The sequence below is a fragment of the Rhipicephalus microplus genome, chromosome 2 (genome assembly GCF_043290135.1).
Source record: "Rhipicephalus microplus isolate Deutch F79 chromosome 2, USDA_Rmic, whole genome shotgun sequence".
NCBI lineage: Eukaryota > Metazoa > Arthropoda > Arachnida > Ixodida > Ixodidae > Rhipicephalus > Rhipicephalus microplus.
Window position 1 is genome coordinate 218,094,206 of NC_134701.1, and position 18,638 is coordinate 218,112,843.

Here is an 18,638-nt window from a genome sequence, read left to right on the forward strand (position 1 = left end):
TCAGGCCAAAAGCAGCTGAGCTACGCAGCTTCACTCCAGCCGTAGGATGGCAACACATCACTCACTGCTTCAAGGAAACACGCGTAATATTTATTTACTCCAGTACCGTTTCCAGTGCATTATACGCCTACGTATTTTTTCGTGTGCGATAGCGGCCTGAATCCATTTTTATCGCCTGCGATTGTACGGTGCGATAACATTGAGCTGGGATCAGGCATGAATCGGACGAGAGAGAAGTGCACATGGCGTCGACGCGACGGCAACCTTGTCTCGCTCCATGTTCATGCGCATTTGCGGCAATGAAGAAGTAAGGGCAGCAGCAGGGATATGCCATAAAAGATGTGCGATAACGTGCTTGGCGTGCGTCGTGGTCTTCTTTTGTTTCGACTACCTCTCAGCTTGGCTGCTGGTAGGTACGAATACCTCTCAGCTTGGCTGCTGGTAGGTCATCAATACTATGTTAAGTTAAGCGTCTCCCTGTTTTCGTGATGGAGAGACGCCGGACCCGCAGAAACGCGCATGCGTCGAAGCAACGCAGCGCAGAGCGCGCCTTCGAGTATATGGCAGGACCGGCGCCTGGCATGGCAACGCCGACGTGATTCGACGAAATGAACGCCGGCGAGCACGCGCACCGCGTCACGTTGAAATGTACTGGCGGCTTGACTGTGGCATGTAGTCCTGTTCCCACATGGCACGCATCTCATGATTAGCATGTTTGCACCAGTCACATACCTCGTCATCAATTGGCGTCACATAATACCAAATTTGGCATACCGTATTTTCTCGATTCTACCGCGCCCTCGATTGTAACGCGCACCCGATTTCCACCGCGAAAAAAAAAAACCGTAAGACATCGATTGCAACGCGCACCTATTTTTCTCACTGGCCCGCACGATCACACCCCTCGAAAAAAACGACTCCTTTCGGGAGCGTCTTCCATTTAAATATGAGGTACGGGCGAAGCTTGTGCCCATCTGACGTGTAACAAAGCATTGCCGTCACTGTAGTTTTACCATGGACCGATGTCAGCACGCGAACTTGCTTCGCCCCCTTCTTCTCGACGGTTGTGGTGCCAGGCATGTCGAAGTAAAGAGGCGTCTGATCGGCATTCCCGATTTGCCCAAGCAGGTAGCCGTTGTTGCGCCGCAAGTTTAGGATGAACCTCTGAAAACTGTGAAGCTTTTCATCATACTCTTCCGCAAAACTTTTCGCATACGCATGTTCCGCTTCGGAGGGAAAAGCCTTTCCTCTTCATAAAGTTAGTTAGCCAGCACCTGCTCGCTTTAAACTGGCTCCGCATTAGACCTTTTTCTAAGACTAATTGCATAGCCCGCACTTGGAGCAGTTCTGTCGTCACGGGCCGCTGTGCCGCTCGCTGCTCAAGCACATACTCGCCGAGCAGCTCTTTAATTTGCGGAAACCGACCCTGCTGTGGTCCACTGAAGCCTTTGCGTCAAGCTTTGCTGTCGACAATCTTCTGCTTTTGTTTCCGCCGGTCCCGCAGGCACGTTTCGGGAACTCCGAACGACCGTGATGCGGCCCGATTTCCGTACGTTTCTGCACACGCGATGACTTTTCTTTTAAAAGCGGCATCGTGGTGCACTCGAGTTTTTGGAGTCGGCCCTTCCCCGCCGTCGATGCTAATGCACTACTAGATGACGAACTCCTCAGCACACGTACGAAGTGCCGCACATGGGAAACACATAGGCAGAAATGGCCGACGTGCCATGCCGACACAGGCAGGGGGCGGCCATTTTGGATTTGCCGATGGCAATAGATTGACCGTAATTTTTTTGTTCGTACTTGATTCTAACGCACATGCGATTTATGAACTCGCTTAACCGGAAAAAAGGTTGGAGTAAAAAGATTCGAGTAATTACGGTATGTGAAGCTAGCGAAACAGCCGCGAGCGCATCATGAGTGTGGCATGTAGTCATGATTATCATGTTTGAATGTTTCATTTACCTATGTCGTCTGTTCGTGTCGCATAATACCGAGTTTGGTAATGTGAAGCAAACAAACCGGCAGCGAGTGCATCATGAACGTAGCACGTAGTCATGTTGTTACAAGACACGCACTTCACGTTTATCATGTTTGCACCAGTATCATACCTTCGTCATCAATTGACGTTCCGCACTACCAAATTTGGTATATGTGATGCCAGCAAAACAATTGCAAGCGCATCATGAGCGTGGCATGTAGTCATGTTGTTACATGACACGCATGTCATGATTTTTGTGTCAGGGTCTGTAGCTTGTGTTTGCCATGCAATCATGCTATACCATACCAGTTTTGCAACATGCCGTGTGAACAAAACCACCGCAAGAGCTGCAGGACCATGGAATGTAAATCATGACATTCGTGACATACATGTCATGATTTTCATGTTATGACTAGTCAAATATGTTCTTCATGCAGTCATGTTATGGAATACCAAGTTTCGTATTGATACCATTATCGAAACAGCCAGGAGAGCTAAAAGTTGTAGGCGGCTAGATAGATAGATAGATACGCGCAAAGTTGCGGAAGTTTGCTAAAAAATGCTTCGCATTTAAAGAAAAATGGCCAATACTCCATATAATCGCCATCAAAAAAAGCAATAGCTGAATGTCATCGGGGGCCACACCATGCGCGTGCATTGAAATTATGCGACACGGACACAGGCACGGATACCGCGAAAAACTGTTCGGTAAAGCGCCCTCCGCACGCAGCGCGGCCCCACATATGTGACACTAACTAAAAGCCTGGCACTGAAAATGCGCAAAAGTAGTTTTCTTTTTTGTTGTTAAGAGTTGGGGGGGGGCACACCGGCACATGTGCCCTCGGCGGCGAGAACTGCGGCGACGCTGCCTTGTGGGGTGCAGGCCCGCCTACCTGCCTCATGCTCACTCTCGCTTGGTGCTGCGCCGTGCGTGTCGCCGCCCCTTCGCGCTTCGTCGGCAGCGGGGCAGTCCCGGAAGATGCATGCTCATACCAAAATGCCCAAATGCGGAGCAAACTTCCTAGATTGTCCGTGCGGAAAATTTGTCATATCAAGGTTGTCTCCCTCTGTTACTTTGTCAAATAGAGGTCGCAAATACATGTGCTTCTATGGAGCAACAGCGGCGAATAGAAAAACTTCGTTATATTGAGGAATTCGTCATATGGGGGTTCGTTATAAGCAGGTTTAACTGTACTTTGTTATAACCATTAGTTCGTTATAGCTATTATTCATTTCTAGTGACGATTAGCCAGCAAAAGAGAATGTACTCACTACCGAATATCACAGGAGCCCACCCCGCAGAGAAGAACGGCGGTCGGAAGGCAAAAAACTAGCGAAATAATAAAGAACAATGCACCTTTATTTCTACTAAATTCGGCACACCAGCTGAAAGATCACTTCAAATAGTCTATAATAGACTTTTACCGACTCTTTCTCACGCAGATGACTGCTTTTCAGCTTCAGAAGCTATTTCGAGTCCGTCCTCGTGGTCATCATAAGCACCCAAAAAGCGTTGCAGCAAGTCTGTCCCGTCTATGCAGCGCGTGTGTTGGTACGTCAAGTTCGTTAACATTAGGCTTCGGGGTGTCGACACATTCGTCCCTATCGTCATGCACCCCCGTCACCGTGCGCACAATTTCCGCACCTGAGAACTCTTTTGTTGTCACAGCGTCAGAATCAGCACCGACGTACGACCATAAAGTTAAACACGAAGCCGCCGTCAAAAAGATAGTCCCATGACATCTAAGCTTGGTTGCCCACTGCACCCTCACTGGCGACAACATCGCTGAAATCTTCGACAACTTTTTTTTTTCTAGACGCCGTAATCAACAGCTTTCAACATCGCCGACTTCTGCTCGATTGTTATATTTTTGAGCTTATGTTTACCGATCCTGTTGCCCATCTCATGCTGGGCGGTGAAACTAATAGCGGTGGTGTTGCTCTTCCACAGCGAACGACAAGGAACATAGCTGCAATCTCTGCCATCCCATTCCAGAGCTGAAGAAGACGAGGAGGAGGTCACATGCGTGGGTGGGTCAATAGATTCAACAGGAGAGGGGAGGCCGGCTGACGCGTACGCTTGCGCGAGTTGCTGCACTGGCAAGTCTACTAGTTCTTGAGGAAAAGGGAGGCAAAGAAACACACCCACGAGCGTGTTGGCGGGCAGCTCCAGGCGAATGCGAGTTATGAATAACTGCAGCCGCGATGATACGTAAACCGTCGCGCGATAAAAGATACTGAATTGACGTATACCAAAATTATAAATAAATGCTCGTTGCAGAAAAAGAATGCTTCGTTATATCCGTCGCAAAAAAATTTTCGCTTCATTAAAACGAAATTTTAAATACATGGGTGTCTATGAGAATTTCAAGATGAATTACAATTGCTTCGTTATATACACTACTTTTTCATATCCTATTTAATTATAACGAGGTTCTACTTAACACAAAGCAGCGCGAGAAATGAATGTGGACTTTACTGCTGCTTGACAGTGGTGCTCCTAACATGAAATCCAGTGCACACACAGGTGCACTTGATTGGATGCTCTGGATATCTTCGTTGCATGGGATTCTAACTTCAACGGCAGCGTGATGTCCTTGGAACGAGAAAATCTGGTTATCGAACCAGTACTTGAGGGAGGCCTCTTGCGGTCTCTCGCCCTTTTACTTTATAAAATAATCAACATGTGATGCTTGTTGCATGTTGGTTTTGTTCGTACGTGTAAAATCGTATTTACTCGTGTAATGACCGCACTCGCATAATAAACGCACCCCCAATTTCAGTCGTCAAAATTTGGCTTTTTTTCTCCGCATAATAAACGCACCACCTATATTCATCCCCGCAGTCCCGCTAACCGACACCTGGTGCCTACTTACCCTTTGGATCTCTTCTGTTTTAAAAATTAATATGCCGACCCCCCTGGGCTACCTTGGCTCGCTCCCTTCGCCCCCTTTGCCCGTTGCCACGTGCTGTATTGTTTTTTCTTTCTATATGTGCACAGGACGTCCCCCGTCTTCTTTATCAGTGCATCACAGCGGGGTTCACGAATTCAAGTGTGGAGACATCGCAGCTGATAAGCACATGGTGAGCGAGAGCGAACGAATGTTATGAATCTGTCCGCGTGAACCGACGATCGCTTCCTACAAATACAAAACTTTAAGGCCCAACGACGTGCATGCTATTTTCGAGCGACGACAACAGGATTTGCTGTCGCAAAGGATTATTCGTCGCTATTCTTACTTTCCAGCACCTGTAGGCAGCGCGAAGAGCGCTTCAATATGGTGGGTCGAGAAGTGATGGAGGCTACACAAAAGCGTGCGCGTCCCGAGAATCAGGCGGCTTTCGGGCCTCTGGTATTTCTAAGTGCTAAACATGGAGACATATTGTCGAAGGAGAGGCAGCGTTTAAGGCTGGTCCCGTCATATGTTGTGGAATACGGGAAACGACAAGCGCGGCCGTCCATAAAAGCTGAAGTCTCCAACGCAACCAGTGCCGTAAAGGTCTTATTACGTTTTGCAAACTCTGTACGACATGCGAGAATTTAGAGTGAACTGGTGTAAACAAAGTGCCACACATGCGTTTATGGCGAGATTCACTGTTCCCCGCGCCGGCTTAGCCGCGAAACGATAGTTCAAAATAGTCGAGGGACACAGACGCAGTGAAAGAGGGGTGATTTAGGAGATAGGAACGCTACACATATGATTGCTCTTTGCTCACAGCTCGTTTTTCGCTATGGCGCAGCACGACTACGATGTGCCCGCACCTACCTACCATCACCGTCTTCCGAAAAATTCCGTGCGGTAGCGGCACTAGCTGATCTGAAAAGTGCAAATCGCGTCTCAGAATTCTGGAAAACCACAAAAAATCGCTTGTCACCCAGACAAGATCGTAACGATTTCCACAACATGGTAGCGCCCCTGATACTCACCTTGCTTGTTCGCCGCGCGTACAGAAGCTTCTCATGTCGAAGTGAGGCGGCGGCCGTATTCTGTCGTTAATTTTGTTATCCATGGTTTGTTTTGATATTTCGAGGGTAGCATGCTGCAATGTTCGTTACTTGCTACAATGACAACAGCATCGTCGCGCGAGGTTGCCGTGAAGTTGGCAAAGTGCGTCGTAGCGCACGCTTCTGGGCGCCCCTCAAGATCACAGCATGCAGATACCACTGTTGCGGGTAAACGATTGCGAGAACAGATAATCGCAAAACGTTTTTATGGGGTGCGCGGGCAGCACAGGAATAGCTTGCAGAAAATGGCGCCATGATCTACCGAAGATGAGTGAAGTGCAACAAAGAACCTGTTTCCAAACAGTCTACGCATATGCAAACAGCTAAGCGACCAAACCTTTTTTTTTTTTTTTTTTTTTGCATTACAGCATTTTTTGCTCACGCCAAAAAGGTTTTCATATTATCTGCCCCGCGTAATAAACACACCCCCAACTTTGCTCTGATTTTTCGAGAAAAAAAAAAGTGCGTTCATTACGCGAGTAAATACGGTATTCTTTACTGCAACCGGGTTTCGTTTGCAACTGAGTTTCATTTGCGATTAAAGTAGATATATATGGCGTTAGCGTACGTAAGTAAACCAATGCAGAACTAACACCACTGCAATTGCAGTCGTGAACAGTGACATATCTCTAGCCTTCTACTATAGTTGCGCTCATCGGAGCTTTCCTGTTCGGTTGCGGTCCTGCCGCAGAATGAGGTTGAATTGCATTGCTCCGCAGAAGTACTGGTGGACGATTTTTGAAAGCGGCAACGGCCTGTTCGCAGGAAGGTAAAGAATTCTCTCATTAGACTCGAACACTTTCTCTGGTAATCAAAACATCAATTAATGTTATTTAAATACTGCCGCAATTACAGTGTCTAGCGATTTCAAGATTTCTGACATCGTTTCAGGAGCCACACAAAACTGCACTGCGAGCCGCATGCGGCCCGTGGGCTACACGTTGCGGACCCTTGAGATGGACGGTTCGGCGCAGTTTGGCACAATTTACATCGATTTCATCAGGTTAGCACAGCAAATCTCATTTGGCGCACTTTGACACAGTTGGCGCAGGAATGGGATCCCTGCATCCAAGATAACTCTAGTAGCTTTTTATCACCAATGAGGCTGCAGCCACTTGAAAATAAATGCCGTACAGCACAGCAGTGCACGCTGTGCTGTTCGCGTTCCTTTCTATCACAACTGCTGTATAGTACATCTGTGTAGAGCGACACACTGAATGTTACATTTCACTCTAGGTTTCATGGTTACTGCTTTGAATTTCGCACGTACTGCACTGCAGCATTCGCTTCCATGATGTAAGTTTGGAATGAAATGAGACAACATTTACACGCTAACTATACTTGAGATATAATACTTACGAGGAATTGCTGAAGGAAAGGCTCAAAAATTTGAGACAAGTTCCAGGACGCAGGAAATGCTTCAAAGGACTTTGCCACCATCTGCAAAGAAGAAAGTAAATTAAAATGCGAGAACACGACAAAATGGTTTCAGCCACCCCATTTATATCCAAGTAATCTCAAACTGTTTTGAACCTCACTGAAAACTGTGTTTTTTGAAGCTCGAGGCAATCTGATTTTTTATTAAAGAGACTTGCCATTCAACAGTTCGCATTTCATTGTTGCTTAGATACTAATGCACAACTCTCGTTATTGCCTATGGCAAATGAAGGATCCTGCTGCTAACAACGTGTATGAAAGTCCAATGCTCAGGGTGTAGGGAGAGAAAAGCCTGGGGCGAGCATTGTGATTAAAACAGAAAGAGTGGAATGTGGTGCACGGTGCACGCACACAACAACCTTCACTTGCCCTAGTTTTCCCCATAAAACAAGGGCTTCTGGACCTAATTATGGCTAACTAATTATATAAGCTCATTAAGAATATTCCGTGTTGGCTAAGAGGACAGTGAACAACACTAAATTGGCTGCATGTGTGTAATGTGCATTGGGATACATTAAAGCATAGCCACAGCAGCACGAAACATGTTATATCCCAGTATTTGAGGCTACTCCACTACTATGTCAACCTCCGCACGTCAAGTGCAATTACGGGAAGCCAGACTCCAAAAGACACAAGATTCATGACACAAAAGCCACACTAGCGAGCAGGAAACAGCCGAGCATCCGTACATGGCGGTGCTTGCCAAATGCTACCAATCGGCACTGAACACTCCCGAGAACAAACTAGCCAAAGATTATAGTGCCGGAATTTCCAATAAACTCTCAAAGTCAGCTAGAAATCGCTCCTGCTTCGCACAACAAATGATTCCAAATATACGCAGTCCACTGCCGTTAACTGATACGAGCATCCCGAGCTGTGCAGTTATCTGTCTGCCACAAGATGCCGCCACGAGCCTCTGCACAAGCTGTTGTAATCAGCGTACAGTGAAGGTACGCTGTACACTTGAAGAAAACAAGAAAAGAAAGCACTCACGGTTTTGACGCATGCGGACGAAGGGACGCGTATTCTTGCCCCCTTGCGACACCCCTCCCTACATATTTTTCAGTGAGCTCGCTCGCACAAAAGGAGACAGAGAAGACATTCCTGTACCTCGGCACTTGACCGATTCTAAAAATTTTTGCGGCAGTCAATTCGTGAGGCAATCAGCTATTTTAATGAAGCCACCTGATGATCACTTAAATAAGTGTTGCAGGGGCCTTTTGCAAGCATTACTACACTGCCTATGTTATGCAGTGAGAAATTTACATTACAAGAACAAAACCAAATGGCAGCTCTACTACTGTGAAACCTCAGGAAGTGCATACATCGGCACCCAGCGATTCCTGTTCATATAGTTCCCCCAGCTGTTTACCAAGGCGTCGATGATGCAGATTTTCCACATAAGTACTGTAAAAGCCCCGTATAACCCGAGTTTTTTTTTTTTTTTTTTTTCAGATTTCAGGGTACGAAATTTCAGCCCCGTACTATATGCAGGTCCCAAGAATTTTCGGCCGAAATTCAGTTTTGGTTTCAGCATAGCGCAGTGCTATCATCATCATTAAGTGTTTGTGCACTTCTGCGCTAGGTAGTGTTAGCGGCGGTAGCAGGTACTAACCTTACAGACCCACACGTGCAACCATGGGCAGTGGCCTTTGCTTCAACTTATCGCCCATAACGACAGCCACGATTTTGCTCCTGTGCACCATGTCAGACAGCACTGCGCAGGCAGTACTCGACTGCATTTAAATGGAAAGTTACCGCTGCTGCCAAAGCTATTGGCAACTGTGCCGCGGAGCGGCAGTTCAGAGTGAACAAGCGGAGTATTCACGGTTGGTGGAAGCAGAAGGATGCCCTCTTTGCTAGCGGTGGCCAGCCAAAAAGTTTCTGCGGACCAAAAAATGGAGTGTTTCCTGACGTGGAACAAGAAGTCAAAGACTTTGTGCGGGAGCAGCGAGCTGCACGTTTTGCTGCTAATATAGAGCTGCGACAAGCGAAGGCAAGGGAGATTGCCCGAGACGAAGGCATTCAGCCGGAGGATTTCAAAGCGAGCAAGCATTGGCTGTCTCTCTTCATGCGCCGTGCTGAGTTCTCCCTACGTCAGCATATGTCGATCTCGCAGAAGCTACCAAAGGGCTACTAAGAAGACCTTGTGAAGTTTAAAAAGTATGTAATTGCGTTGCGAAAGGCTGTCCCCTTTTGTCTGGGCCAGATCCGCAAAGGGGATCAAATGCTTGTCTTATTTATGTGCGTACAGGTGCTTGACATGGTGCTTAAGTGGTTTTTTAAGGCCCACATCAAGCACCTGTACGCACATAAATGAGGTACGGAGAACCAGAAGTAATCCCTGCCGGATGGGTGAAACAGGCCTCGTCAGCGATGCTGTGCTTGTGAATAGTCGAGGCTTGAGCCTGAATTCTTGAGGTCCTCGTTTGCCGCACGTTCAAAAAGGACTCCATCTCGAACACGCTTCATGGCTCTGAGGATGATGTGCTGTGAGAGAGCATTTCTGACAAGGAAGCTTTGGAAAAGAGTGCGTCTGACGACGAGGATGAATGAAGTGCGTCAATGAATGCATTTTTACGTTTTACTCTAGCTATATTTGGGTGAAAACTTTTTTCTCGAACTTGCTATCCCCAAATTCCACCCAGGACTATATAAGGGTCCGAGCTATATGCGGGCTTTTACGATATTCAGTAGGCTTGTGCGAACATTCAAGTGCTTCAAATATTCACACGAATAATGAGATATTCTAATTCACTTGGAATTGAATTTAAATTATTAAAAATTTATAATCATTCAAAATAAACGAATAGGTGCATATTAATCCGCATGTAACGCTCTGTAAAGATGGTTTTACTGCTAAGCCGTAAAAGTACCTGTATAGACATGTGGGGTTTAACGTCCCAAAACCACCATATGATTATGAGAGACACCGTAGTGGAGGGCTCCGGAAGTTTCGACCACCTAGGGTTCTTTAACGTGCACCCAAATCTGAGCACGCGGGCCTACAACATTTTCGCCTCCATCGAAAATGCAGCCGCCGCAGCTGGGATTCGACCCCGCGACCTGCGGGTCAGCAGCAGAGTACTTTAGCCACTAACCCACCGCGGGGGGCAGGTGGCCGATCAAAGAAGCAATGCGAAACTAGGTGTGGTGAAAAAAGCTTTCATAATGCATCCAACCCTGAAAGGCCGTGTAAAACAACTTTGAGTATAAAAACTGTTCGAAGAGTGGCTGGGGACGATCAGCACTTCTATTGAGAAGAAAAACAAAGATTACTTGGGGTTCTTTAACGTCCACCCAAATCTGAGCACACAGGCCTACAACATTTTCACCTCCATCGGAAATGCAGCAGCCGCAGCCGGGATTCGATCCCGCGACCTGCGGGTCAGCAGCCGAGTACCTTAGCCACTAGACCACTGCGGCAGGGCGCTGTGAAAGCACCTGTCCAAAAGTATTAATCTGCATGTGAAAGTGGTTTCACTGCAGTAAAGGAATGCTAAGCAGTCAAAACACATAGTCAAGAAAACTACGCACTGCAGCAAAGCCCCACTTCAAAGCTTTAATAAAGAATTACCCACACATCGATTGTTCTTTTTGCTTATTTTATTTTCAGTTTAAAAGCTTGTTACACCGACTGATACGCTCTAAGTATAGCAAATTTTTAAATGTAGCATATTTTACTGGATATCACCAGGACTGTACCGAAAGTAAAGTCGTGCTATTATTTAAAGTTGTTGCCACTTCCTTTGATGCAAAAAAATGGCCTTTGCACAGGCCTCCTTCTAATTAACAAAAAATACTGTGCAGGTTATTTTGGTCATGACAAATATGCCTTTTTTTTCTTTATAATATGCAATATATATACCATCTGAATTCGATTCGAAATTATTTGACCAAAATTACTATATGCTTCGAATTCGCTACGAACCTAAAATTCACTATTCGCACAAGCCTAGTTTGTAGGGTTTCCCAAGTGCGAGTAAAATGTTCTTAGGAAGGTTCGCAAACTCGGTGGGAGACATGTGCGCTACTTGTTGCAGCGCTTTATCGACTTCCTGCTTGTTAGCGCAGTTGAGATACGTATCATCTGCAGCTAGTTCCCTCAGCTTGTTTACTCTATTAGATGTAGGAACAAAGTGCCAGCAAAGCATAGAGGGAAGGGCATTCGCTGTCTAAAAAAGGTCTCGGTGGAGTCTTTTCTTGCACTGCCCTGTAGCCAGACGCACTTTTCTGAAATGACTTTATTGATTTTTAGTTAATCACTGTGATTGCTTCTCGTTCATTTTTTGTTATTTGTAGTATTTTTCAGTCCTCGTTTTTAATATTACTTGGTTTCTAGCATTGCTAGCCTAGTTATGGCTCGTATTAAGCATTTTGCTATGAGTGTGATCACGCCACATGAAATGCATGAACAGATGGCCAACTGGGTCCCTCAAGTGCTAAAAACTTGAACAAAAGTGTTACCTCGACAATCATCAGGTGACTGGGTAGAAGGTCCCAGTCAATGGGAACAACGGGAATCTGGCTGAATTCTGGCAGCAGCTCTTTTAACTCCAACCAGGAGGAGTCATCTCGCCAGATAGCTCCCAGCTGCTCATTCTTGCTGCGTGACATGCCTGCAGTGATGAAGTATGCACAGCCTCCTTAGAGCTCGACATATACCACTATGTCACCAACTTAGCTGCTAAATCGTAAGAAAAAGAAGCTGTAAGCAGCATATGCGAAAGATTTCGGAAGAAAGATACCAGTATTCGTACACGTTTCCAAGAGAAAAAATCAAGGACTTTTTAAAAACCTTTCAAAAACTTTAAATAACACGATTGTAGTTCACGATAAATTTTATTGCATAAAAGAATGGATGTGCAGTTCACTTATTGCACAGTTTCACTAGACTAGAAGTTGGGAAGCTCAGGGCAGGTCTTTCAGTTTTTTTTTTCTATATGAGTCTTAATGCCATCAAGTTCATCAATCTTGACTTTCACCGTCTTTCGCAAGCTATTAGACTTCACTACATGCTTGATGTAACCAGTCGCTTTTGCCTTTTCAGCAAGGCCATCAGCAGAGGTCATTAAATCAGCAACAACTGCTTCAAGCTTCTTTTTCTTCAGGTACATGCATTCAACTTCCTTTATAATCAGGCGTCTTTTTGTCTGACTTCCATTTTTTTTGCACTTTTTCTTTTCTCATTATAAGTGCGCACCATAGCGGAGCCTCGCTGCGGACACAGCCAATCTGAGCTCTTTTGTTATGGCGACATTTAAAATGCCACCTGCCCTTTCCACTGAGTCACATATGACACGCCGCGAAATATACGACAAGCCCTTCAAGTTCTCTACGGAAATTTGGCGGTTGGCACTAAACCCTTACTCAACAATTGCTTGTCCAAGGCTAAGAACAAGAAGGAGCTTGGTTGTTTACTATAGCTCTTTGTAGGAAGGTTGAAAGCTTAAGAGTTCGTGAAAGAACTCGTCCAGCCTGCTAACGCTCCTCTCATGACGCGAAGCTCATGCTTGAACTCTCGGTGTACTCTGCAAGTAACCATTCTTGCCGTCTGTCACTCAGTCTTCATACTATGGTCAAGATGTCTAGCGCCTTTCTTAGGCCCACCAGGCACTGATCCAGCTTTGAGCTCATGAGCAGGGGGTCAAGAGCAGACAGGTTTCAAACCAAAGATGACTTCAAGGGACTTCGTTCCAGTATCTCCTTGGCCACAGCTGCCAAAAATTGCTTGCACTCTATTCTGAATTGAAATGCATTCTTTGCACTAGCTTTTGAATCATTCAGTGCTTGCTCACACTTGGGACCAATATCCACTTTTTCAAGTGAAATGTGATTAATGGGGTTATCAACCTCCACCCTCAACAGACCCCCAACTCCTCCCAATGAAGACAACATTGAGGCTTTCATGAATTTTGAAAGGAGCTTATGCACAATACTTTTAAGATCTCTTCCAAGAAAGAAGATCATTGGTTTGTCGGATTGAAAGTCTTTCAAGAATGGCTGGATAACCAATGCAACACTGAGGGAAAAGTTCAGTTTTGCCAGTTTCAAGGAGTCGCGACAAAAGCAAGGCACATTTTCAAGGGATGCACACTTCGGTAAGCTCACCTGCTTGCTTCTTGCAGACTCCACATATTTTTTCATATCATTCCAAAGAAGCTGAGCTCTCTCAATCACAACTGCGTTTTCCACCCATCGATGGGACACAAACGGCAGAGGAAATTTGTTCTGGGTAATCACGGTTGAAAAATCATCCCTTCGTGCAGGTGAGTCATGGAAGAGTGCACTCATGCTTGACAGTAGAATGTCGATGCCCCACTTATGCCTAGTTCACACTGAAACATCCGCTTTCTACAGGGACCGAAATTCCCCTGCCGCCGAAATGCAGCGTCGTTCGCACTGGACGCGCCCCGCGCCGCCGAATATGCCATCTACTACGGGGCGAACGCGAGATGGATGCGCTGTCACCCGGTTGTTGTCGCGGCTCGCAAACGCCACTACGCTATCCGGTGGTGTATACTTCAACGATTCTCGTACTCAAGAAGCAAGAAAAGACAGTACTGCTTACTTTGCTGGCAAGTGGCTGTCTTGTAATGCACGAAGAGCAGAAAAACCACCGACGCCAGCGGCGTGGGTGGGTTCATTTTGCTCTGCAACACCGCAACAAGCTCGGTCGCGCTAACAGCAAGCTCGGTCACCTCTTTCACGAAATACGGAGGCGAAGTAGGCACAGAGTAAATTAAACTCCCGTTGGTTTCAACATTCAGTTACGTGCACTGCGGCATAACAAGTGAGTAGGGCTTGGCCACCATTTTTCAAAATTCCTTGACTAGCGCTCCTATTGGTCCGCGGTGGCCGATTCGGCGGCAGACGCCGCAAAAATCGGTCCGAGAGCGATCGGCGCGGAGAGGGATATTTCGGCGGATCTCGCCGCCGCCGAACCGGATTCGGAGCACTTTTGGCGGCCGGAATGCTCAGTGTGAACGTGGCCTTAGAGGCTGCGACCCCTGCTTTGTAGGCATTATAGACGGTAAAGGCCACACGTTCCCAAGTCAACACACTGGACTCGCATGTTCCTGAAAAACTTAAGGTTGACATTCGGCCCGTCCATGGATATCTGAAGAATCTTGCCAAGTGGCAAAAGTTCCAAAGCCTTCAGTAGTACGCCCTGCACAACGTCTGCTGTGGAGTGCCCCATGAAAGCGGAGGAGTAGTATCTAGTGACCACCTAGTGTGCAGAGTCCCAATATCGCGCATGCACGTCCATTTGCTTTTCTTGCAAGAAGTCATTCATCGACTCGTCAAAAAGTACGACGTAATATTCGAACTTCTGTACCTCTTCTCGCAAACACAGCAAGAAAAATGGCCTCAGTCCATGGCATGCAACATACGCACATTTCTTCTCGCCCCTAGAAAATGATTTTTGCCACTTCACTGTCAGGAAACCTTCGCTTGAACAAGTCGCCAGTTTGTGGCGACGATCTGTACAAATAGTGGGATGTAATTACTTTGTGTCCACCGAATTTCGGCATAGGTGACAACTTCATGCGACTTGCAGGTGCTACTAAGATCAGTCGCTTGGAATGGAGCTGTGCTATAAACCGCTCACTTGAGCTTGCTGTCAGGTAGGTTGGCATAGAGTTTCCAGCTGCCATTTTCACAATTCCACTGAGCTTGGTGCTTTTTGCGTGGCTTTTGAGAGCAGATTCACCCATAGAAGCGACGTCGAAGCTCTTTTTGCACAATGTGCATTTTGCACGGGGGGGGGGTCCGATACATCTGGCACAATCCAATGCTTATAATTATCGTTGCTCAGCCAAGCACTCTGGAGCTTGCATTTCCCAGGCATTACTGCAAATTGTGCCACCCGCATGCACAATCATGCGATCACAAAGCGCACAGCAACCAGCATGTGCAAAACAAAACACCACTGGAGCAGGAGCAAGAACCGACAACGACAAGCCACACAGCCTACAATGTGGCCTACAGATGATACTGAGGTGGCTGAGGCTAGCGAGTGTGTGCTGCACTTTTTTTTTTGCAAGTTGCTGAGGGATACCACTAAGTGAAGCCAAAAGAAAACCTTTTAAGCACTAGTAAAGTCTACAGCAATAAGCACATTCGTGCAAGTTTTCAGGAGCTCAAAATTTTGTAGCCTCATTGTGGCCATCAGTTTATGGCTTTTCGTCAAGCGAAGCCAAAGCAAGCCAGATAAAAGAAAATGTGGCCGTGGGTGCGCGCATGTCTCCATCTTATACAGGCGGTTTGACCGTGTCTGATTTCGCAATCGCCGTGTTGCGGGACGTGATAAGCAGAATCGTTTGCCCAGCACCACGCTAAACTGCTATGAATTGCGAGTCGTACGATTGGACCCTGTGAAAATCCCTAATATTCAAGGGTTTTCAAGGACTCAACCAAAAATCCAGGACTTTCAGGGCCTGGAACACGAATTTTTTGATTTCAAAGGTTTTCAAGGATTTCAAGTACTTGTGCACACCCTGGATACGTTGGGGTAACAGTTTTGAGGCAAAGCAAGCAGAAATATCCAGAATGAGGATGCGCATTTACTCGAATATATGAATAGATAAATGAAGAAGAAGAAATGGACATGGGCCGGGCATGTAGCGCATAGACAGGATAACCGCTGGTCGTTAAGGGTAACTAACTGGATTCCTAGAGAAGACAAGCGGGTTAGGGGAGACAGAAGGTTAGGTGGGCAGATGAGATTAAGAAGTTTGCGGGTATAAATTGGCAGCAGAAAGCGCAGGACCGGGTTAACTGGCGGAACATGGGAGAGGCCTTTGTCCTGCAGTGGACGTAAACAGGATGATGATGATGATGATGATGATGATGATGATGATGATGATGATGATGATGATGATGATGATGATGATGAATAGATATCTAATTCCAACTTGTCGGATAGTCCAATTTGAATATCAAGTCTAAAGTATTCGGTTACTTGAAAACTATATTTATTCGACGGGTCTGTTTGGTTGGCGGGTGAAACATACAATGCTTCGAGACTGAGCAGTCTGTTCAAAACTACACAAAATTTGAATGGTAAGAACATGAGAGTACGCAGATTAAATTGTGCTCGTGACACAGACGAGACGCAAAACTCGAGAATAGCCTTTTGTTTGCGCCACTCACACGGGCAGCACCACTTCTTACACATGTAACAGTTGCAAATACACTTGCGAGAAATCGTAGACCGCGAGCGCAAAATGAAAGCGCCCGATTACAAACCATGAAACCACGGCCGCCACAGAGAAGATTATTGGCATGCAGCGTCCATTGCTTTGCATCGCTGATGATGATCATAATGATGTAGTGGTCTGCGCCTTTGCAACGGGGAACAAGCTCAGCGTTCTGGTCTAGATAAAAAAAAAAAGATCAATCTCGCATGCGACAAAGGCAGGAGACGCGCACACAACAGCCTACCGTAAACCCCGAAATATAGGTCAATTTTTTTTTTAACGAGGTGAAAAGTCGACCCTAGTCTTATATACTGGTCATTGGCAGAGAAAAATGTGGAAGTCTTGCAACAATGGGCAGCTGAGGTTAAAAGCCTTCATTGTCAACGTGAGCATCAGCAGCGGCGCGTTGGGTAAGGCTAGGCAGAGCCTACAGTGTACTAGCAACACGATTTTGCTTCGGTTATTTTTATCAGTCTGCTGCTTTCTTTTTTCTATTTTCTTCAAAAATGAGTGCTAGTCGACGACAGTTTATGATAGGCTTTAAAGAAAAAAAAAAAGGGTTTGAGTATGCCAAAGCGCACGGCAACCTGGTGGCACCACGTCAATTCGGTGCATCGGAGAAAAGGGTTCGATACTGGAGGAGCCAAAAGCAGCGCATTACATCCGACAGCAACCATAAAAAAAAAAACTTTGTTTCATGGACAGACTGCAGTGCACCCTGAACTGGAAACGCTACTCGTCCAATTCGCCCGGGAGCTGCGTGCAATGTCGCTACCCGTGACAGCAGAGTGCATCCACGTGAAAGCTATCGAGATAGCGCGGGACTCTGGGCTCATGAGGGTGCAATTCAAGGGCTTGCCATCGTGGGTGCGCCGATTTATAAAGTGAAAGGGCTTTGCACTGAGACTGCATACGTCCGTGTGCCAAAAACTGCCGAAGGTTTCGATAACAAGCTGGTCGAGTATCAGAGCTTCGTCGACATCATTGCTACATGATGGGACGCATGGGCGACGCTGACGAAACTCCAATCTGGTTCGATAAGCCTTCGAACCGGACTGTGACCGCTAAAGAATCCAAGCAAGTGAAACTCTTGACAACGGGCAACGAGCATTCCCGATTTACGATGATGCTTGCGTGCACAGCCGATGGAAAGAAGCTGCCCCCTTACAGTAAAATCTCGCTAATTCGACCCCCGTTAATTTGGAATTTCAGTTAATTCAGCCACGGCGTCTGATCCCGTTCAAAATGCATATTGTTGTATGACTGAAAACTCTCATTAATTTGGACAAATTTGGCTGAACTTCGGTTAATTCGATTGCCCGACTGTGGTCGAGTCACAATGGAAAAGCAGCAGCGGATTCTGCTGGCCAAATTCATGATGCACCTAAACAACTCTTGGATCGGATTGGGGCCTGTGAGATTCAAAACTTCGTCTCCATGGGTAGTACATCTCGAAAGCACCCCCCCCCCCCCCCCAAAAAAAAAAAACACATGGTAGTAACTAAAATGGAAGGCAGTGCATCGCTACTGTCATCAGCAACAGGCAACGTACGGGTTTGTCTTTCCTTTTTTCTTGCACGTCGAACACATTTACGAGACGATTAGATTGCTCACCTCTATTGTGCTTTAAGGGGAGATGCTACTCGGAGACACATTTTTTTTTTTAAATATTCACCCTAGAGCAATGAAACTTGAGCTGTTTATGGAACTTTTTATGCTGATTTCAAATATATAATTAGTTTTCTTGTAATTTACACACTTTTAGCTCTGCAACATGACAAAGTATAAATTTTAACCCTTTTGCCACCCCCCCCCTCTTTTCATTCCTAAACTTCTGTAATTTTTTGCCATTCACAGTTAATAATGCTTCAAATAAAGTGTAGAGTGCAAATAGGTAATTAGGAAACACATACAAAATATGTAATACGCATGAAAAATAATAGACATAAAAAGTCCATATTTCACCTACCCTAGTAAAAGTATACATACAATTTTTTATTATACAATAAAA

The 18,638-nt window shown here is 46.1% G+C and overlaps 1 protein-coding gene and 1 pseudogene across 2 annotated transcripts in view; both read right to left on the reverse strand.

The window, feature by feature from the left end:
* The window catches only part of LOC142774943 (testis-expressed protein 10), a 117,825-nt gene that overhangs the window by 26,465 nt on the left and 72,722 nt on the right, over positions 1-18,638 (reverse strand). For both annotated transcript variants that reach the window (XR_012886587.1, XM_075876081.1), the window contains exons 12-13: positions 11,892-12,043; positions 7,347-7,427 (exon numbers count right to left, since the gene is read on the reverse strand). Coding sequence is in view for 1 of the 2 variants with exons in the window: in XM_075876081.1 (XP_075732196.1) it covers positions 7,347-7,427; positions 11,892-12,043 (233 nt within the window). In the remaining variant the exon portion in view is untranslated. The remainder of the gene's footprint in view (positions 1-7,346; positions 7,428-11,891; positions 12,044-18,638) is intronic.
* On the reverse strand, positions 12,294-14,625 carry LOC142784070 (uncharacterized; annotated as a pseudogene).